We start from the raw sequence: 6,000 nt of genomic DNA, 5'->3' as shown, positions 1-6,000 counted from the left end.
ACGAGATACGGCCGAGTCTCGCAGGTGAAAACCCAGCTCTGGCACCGGCACTCCGGAGCGGAGCGTGCAGCTCCATGTATTGGTATGCAGCTGCACGCTCCGCTCTGGAGTGCCAGAGCCAGAGCTTGGTTTTAACATGCGAGACTCGGCCGTATCTCGCGTATGTGTGATCTTGGCCTTAGAATTAGGATCTGGTAGGTTTAGGATTAGGATCTGCTAGGTTTAAGAGTGAAAGAAATTGAAACCTGGTTTTTCGTTGCTGAAAATATTTCCAGTTGGTGTCATCTGTGTTAGAAGAAGGTGGAGACCATGGGCACCAGGCTTGGCAGCGTTGAAGTTTATCCCGAGAAGCAATGAAGACGAGTAGGAGATTACATACTCTTATTTACATATCAGATGCGGGAAGTAACACAAGACTATAGGAACTTGTAGATCAGGAACCATAAGATTAAGACGACGTGAATCAGGTTTGATGTTAGATAATTGGACAGTGGCACATGTTGGCGCCAGTGAGACTGTAAGAATGGCATAAGTACATGTATTCCTCCATCTCTGGTGATAATCACTCGGTTCTGTCCATCACTCCCCTACAAACAGCATTATGTTCATGCTGAGCCGAGTGGTTGACATTACCATCTTCGAATAGTTAATTGGTGGAAATTCGGTCTACGTGGCCTCATACGGAGTGACAAAATTTCCAGGGAAGGTTCCAAATTTTTCTGTCCTCCAGCAGACACCTGTGAGGCACAGAGAGGAGCGAGATGGATCACACAATACAGATACCACAATACCTACGGCGTAGGGTTACTTACCTACATACCATCCATCCTCACAATGTTGCGTCACTGTCACCATGTCCCCAGCATTCAGCTGTAGCTCATCGGAGTTTTTCGGGGAGTAATTAAATAATACTCGGTACCTGAAAGTAAGAAAAACCTTCATTGTCTTTCAATGCCCCATCATTTAGTGACACAGACCAAAATGGGGTAGGGATTATGTAAACCTGCCCTAAAAGATAGCTTTACCATCCGTTTTGTGGGGTACTCTGTTGGTACAAGAGCAGGACTTACACATCCATTTTTGTCACTTTTTAGGTGATGTTCACTATCTTAGCCACTTAGACTTGCAGAAAGCAACTTATTAGTGTAACACGAAGCTGTTGGGTCCCAATGCCAAAATTAGTAACTGGGCCCCAACATATAACTGTCGGCCCTAACATACATAAGAGCAGCTGACAGACATGTCTGATGGTGGCTTATCTCCAGAAGACATTATCATCGGCAGTCCAAAATTGGACACACCAGATTGACCCTTTCCCCCAACAATAAATTGTCCTGGGCTCCCACACTCATTAGACTATTGGCCGAACCTGTCGACATTAGTCTAATGTGTATGGGAGGCTTTATAGAAACTGATGAGGAGATATCATTCACCGTACACACAGGAAGAATCATTAATAAAACACAACCTTGCTCTAGATGTAATCTGCCAATGCTTTTTACATCATAAGGTGACCGTTCCATCCACACTTCATAACCCAATTCCATGCAGAACTTACAAGGTCCCGCGCAGCTCCTGAAGGCGGCTGGATGCAGGGGCCTTCACTGTACATGGTCTTTCTTTGAGAGTTAGAACACTAGACACCTGCAAATAAAGGGAATATAAAGGACTTGGACTGAAAACAATTACAGAAAGGAAGTAGAGAGGCAATAAAACATGGAGGACTGTCACTTATCAGATCATAAAGTGTGAGTGACCAATGCTTGTAGCGAACCAAGGTGTGGGGTGATAAGAGAGCAGAAGTTAAAAATGGAACATAAAGGTCAAAGAACAAGGTTTGAAGGAGACAACTCCGTGTTAATGATAGTAAAGTCATAACCCTGAATGTGGAGAGTCAGGAGACAGAGTATGTGGAGCAGAGTAAGGGGACAGAGCATATAAAATAGAGACAGAACAGAGATTGTAGAGCAAAGTAAGGGGACAAAGCATGTAGAGCAGGGTAAGGGGACAGAGCATGTAGAGCGGAGACGGAACAGAGCATGTACAGCAGAGTAAGGGGACAGACCATATCAAGCAGAGACAGGACAGAGCTTTTAGAGAAAAATAAAGGAACACATCATATAGAGAATAGTAAGGAGACAAAGAGGTAGAACATGTAAAACACAGTCAGGAGATGAAACATGTAGCGCAGAGGACACATCATGCAGAGCATAGTCAGGAAGCAGAGCATGTAGAGGAGAGACGGGACAGAGCAGGTAGAGCAGAGACAGGGGGTAGAGCAGATGCAGGAGACAAGGTACGAAGCGTGTAGTCAGGAGACAGGACACGTGGACTCACTACTCTACATGTCCTGTCCCCTGAATACACTCATGTCCTGTCTTCAGGGCACAGAGCACCAGATTTTGTAGATTGTAGTCTCAGGGCGTTGACCACTTAGGGTCATGAAAGTGATTATAGATCATGAAAAACATGAACCTGCAAGGAAAACTGAATGTTTCATTAATTGACTGTGCAGTGTCCTCTTCCATCACCTGAAATGCCAGGAACAAATGTTAGTACTGACCTGCTCTACAGAGTTAGTTTCAGCTGCCCGCTTTGGTAGGGTGTCCGCCTTCCTTGCCTGCGCATCTTTGACCTGCACATAACTTGCAGGAAAGAGGCCAAGTCGCCTGGAGCCTTCAACTCGCCCTTCAAACCAATTGCCACCAACCCTTCGATTAATAAGAACACGCTGGCCCTGAGGCAGAGACAGCACCATGACACACCGGCTGACACAGACGACATATCTATATACACAGTTATATTAACAGTGACAAAACGCACATATAAATACATGGAAAGAACAAAATAAAAACCTAAAAATGTTAGAAAGGCCGACATTTGCTGCAAGTGCTCCTGAAACCAAACTGACAGTTCTCCATAGAACTTTATAAGCACTAACCACCATCTCCGATCTTAGTAATGGGAAGGCCTGTCTTCACTGAGGTCAGATTTTACCTGTGTGAGTTGAGAATTTTGACACTGAATGATCAACCCATGCTGAGAAAGAAGCAGATTTCTCTGATAAGATATATTACAAAGTTTCACGTGTGCTATTAATTTATAGAAGAACGACAATTACGCATTCATTTTGCTGATTGTTAGTGGAATCAGTCAACAAGCTTGCAGTCAAGGTCTAGCAGAGGGACGTTTTCCTATGATTTCCGTGCAGTTAGATTTTCAGAAGGCTGATCATTACAGCAAACTCTATGTAGACATTGAGCCATCAAGGAATAATGGGGAGATTTCAGCTCTGAGGACTACAAATAGTTAATGCAGCTCTCGGCTATAATACATGCTGTAACTTTACCATTATTTGGCCTTTATTTCTATATGTATGCTGTAAAATGTTGGTTATAACAAAAAGGTGGCCATATTCTGTAACAATCTGACACCTACCGGGGATCGTCACTAGTTCATGTTACTCTCAAAAAGGGTTATCCCATGCATTCATCCAGAACATTCCCGATCACGGCAGGCCATAACTAGCCCCGTGGGGCCGGCCGCTGCAACTTGTGACCCGCTAGGTCCAGAACATCCTAATTCTCTGGTATAGGATGCTTCATATAAAAAAGCTTTACAGGGAGTGTAGGGTTCAGGTAAATCCTGCTGTATTTTTGGAGTGAGACCATTATCACGTCGATGGGACGGCCTGGTACATGTGAGGTGATCATAGGGGCAATGTTCAGATTGTGATGAGACTCGGTAAACACAGAAGTTTCACGTGAGATAACAAATATCTTTCCCATAGATCTCGCCTCAGCGTTTCGCCGCTGTCCCCTATAGCAGAGGCACTCCCCACCCCAGACAGAAACTGAGAGCGAAACTCACAAAACAGCATAGATCCCAGTATTATATCATAAGCCCAGTGCACAGAGAGGTAATAAAACCTACAACGTGCCTTTCCTCTACTGCTGCTTGTATTAGTCACGCTGAAGATTAGGTAGGATTACACAGGAGGAAAAAAAACCTTATTTTTCTATTTTAAAAAACGGGAAAACTCTCTTTTAATATCTCACTGCTAGGCCTGAGACTGTTCTCCTGAGTTTATGGTAATCGGGTGTTCTGACCTCATGGACAACGGTCCCCAATTTGCCGACATTTCCTCAGTTTGTTGGATATAATCTTGAACATTTTGGGCTGAATGTGAGCAGGGTTTACGTAAATCCGCCCCACACAAGGGTGGTCCCATCCAGGTCTGTCTACAGAACAGATAAAGGAGGGCTAATGTAGGCCGCACCCGCCGATATTGACGTGTTCGGCTGACGGTAATGGTATGGGGGCAGCGGCCAAGTGATGGTCATCAAAGATGTCTGATTTCGGACTGCTGATCACATTGTTCTCCCAGTGATGAGCCACCGGCCGATATGTCTTTCAGCACATTTCTCATAGATTACACACAAGTCTTAGGCCCTTTCACACACCAGTTTTTTGCCGTCAGTCACAATCCGCTGACTCGACAGATCTGTCGCAGAATGTGAAAAACTGATGCGACTGATCCGTTTTTTCACCGGATCCGACTAGCTGATCCAGCTAATTGGATCCGAAAAAAACGGAGCACGCTCAGTTAAAAAAAGGAATCTGTCACCGGATTCTATCATTTGACGGATCCGGTGCCCATTGGATTCCATTCTAGCAAACGACGGACGGCGCCGGATCCGTTACTGTCTGTTTTTTTGATGGAGACAAAAAACTTTACTTTGTCCGTCATCTCCGGCTGCCGGACCAACAATTTTCGACGGATCCAGATGAAACGTCGCAATCCGTCGCTAATACAAGTCTATGAGAAAAAAAAACAGATCCAGCGGCATAAGTCGCTGGATCCGTCTTTTTCAAAATTCGACGGATTGCGACTGATAGCAAAAAACTGATGTGTGAAAGGGGCCATAGGCCGACCGAGCGCTCCTGTGTATAGGACAGATGGCCAAGATGGCTGTCAGCTCAAGCATCAATCATCCGAACGCCATCGCAATCTCTGCTTATACTTGGCCAGTATCTTCTATTTGTTTTACATGTCAGATCTGTATACACCTTTCTCCATATTCGTGTGAATGGCTCAATATATCTCTTTTAATGGTTTAAAGGCCTTTTATCATGAATATCTCTTCTCGCTTATAATGTTAACCTGTGGGACGTTACCTTGTTCCATTTCTTACTGGTTTGAAAGTTACAGGGACTGTTATTTATATATGATGCGTATGTTTCACTATTATAATTATTGTCACCTCTGTTTTATATAATACACTGATTATTGTTGTTTTTACTTTTAGCGAATTTGAGAACGACCCGGGCTAGGGTCGAAACGTTAAGGAAACCTCTTGAAATAATTTTTTTTGCCTTTACTTCAGTATATTGTTATATTTACCAAAGTGGTGAACTATTGTGCAGAAGAATAAAACTGTATACCTTGAAATATCTCTCGTGAGTGCAGCTGTTAACCATATACTCTTACACAGTGCCTCCACAGAATAAGCCTGCAGCTGAATACTCCGACACCGCCATCCCATCACTGTGCTGGTTGTCAGGGTTTTGAAAGTATTATTCTTACCGATTAAACATTGAAGGCCTGTCTTATGTCTTAAAGTCCTGAAGAACCGCTTTAAAGGAGTTATCCAGGGCTTTTACATTGATTAACCATTCTTGGAAAAAGTGAAATATTTAGAATTGAGGGTCCTCAGTGGTTGATACCTTTTAATGGCTAACTGTATCAACCACTGAGGACTCTCAATTCTAAATATTTTTCTATCCACTGGCTAACACGGTACCAAGATATATATCTTTCCTGTAGAAAAAGTGATGAATTTCTAGGAAGTGGCACCGCTAGTGATCAGCTGTAAGCAGGTCCCAGGTGTACACAATATATAGTCAGGACGACACATTTCCATACACCGTGTAGTGGTCATTATTAGGTACTGCAGCCCAGATCACATTCACTTCAATGGGAAGCGAGTTGCAGTACCA

At 43.8% G+C, this 6,000-nt stretch overlaps 1 protein-coding gene across 8 annotated transcripts in view; it reads right to left on the bottom strand.

The window, feature by feature from the left end:
• Positions 1 to 367: 367 nt before the first annotated feature.
• The window catches only part of SORBS3 (sorbin and SH3 domain containing 3), a 66,770-nt gene continuing 61,137 nt past the window's right edge, over positions 368 to 6,000 (bottom strand). For 6 of the 8 annotated variants that reach the window (XM_077262163.1, XM_077262161.1, XM_077262165.1 and 3 more), the window contains exons 13-16: positions 2,564 to 2,737; positions 1,559 to 1,644; positions 813 to 919; positions 368 to 737 (exon numbers count right to left, since the gene is read on the bottom strand). In XM_077262163.1, coding sequence (XP_077118278.1) covers positions 667 to 737; positions 813 to 919; positions 1,559 to 1,644; positions 2,564 to 2,737 — 438 coding nt within the window. In that variant the 3' untranslated portion in view covers positions 368 to 666. The remainder of the gene's footprint in view (positions 738 to 812; positions 920 to 1,558; positions 1,645 to 2,563; positions 2,738 to 6,000) is intronic. The other 2 variants (XM_077262168.1, XM_077262167.1) reach the window with 1 other exon arrangement.

Source organism: Ranitomeya variabilis, chromosome 5 (assembly GCF_051348905.1).
Source record: "Ranitomeya variabilis isolate aRanVar5 chromosome 5, aRanVar5.hap1, whole genome shotgun sequence".
In the NCBI taxonomy this organism is placed as follows: Eukaryota; Metazoa; Chordata; class Amphibia; order Anura; family Dendrobatidae; genus Ranitomeya; species Ranitomeya variabilis.
This window is presented reverse-complemented; position numbering and strand designations above follow the sequence as displayed.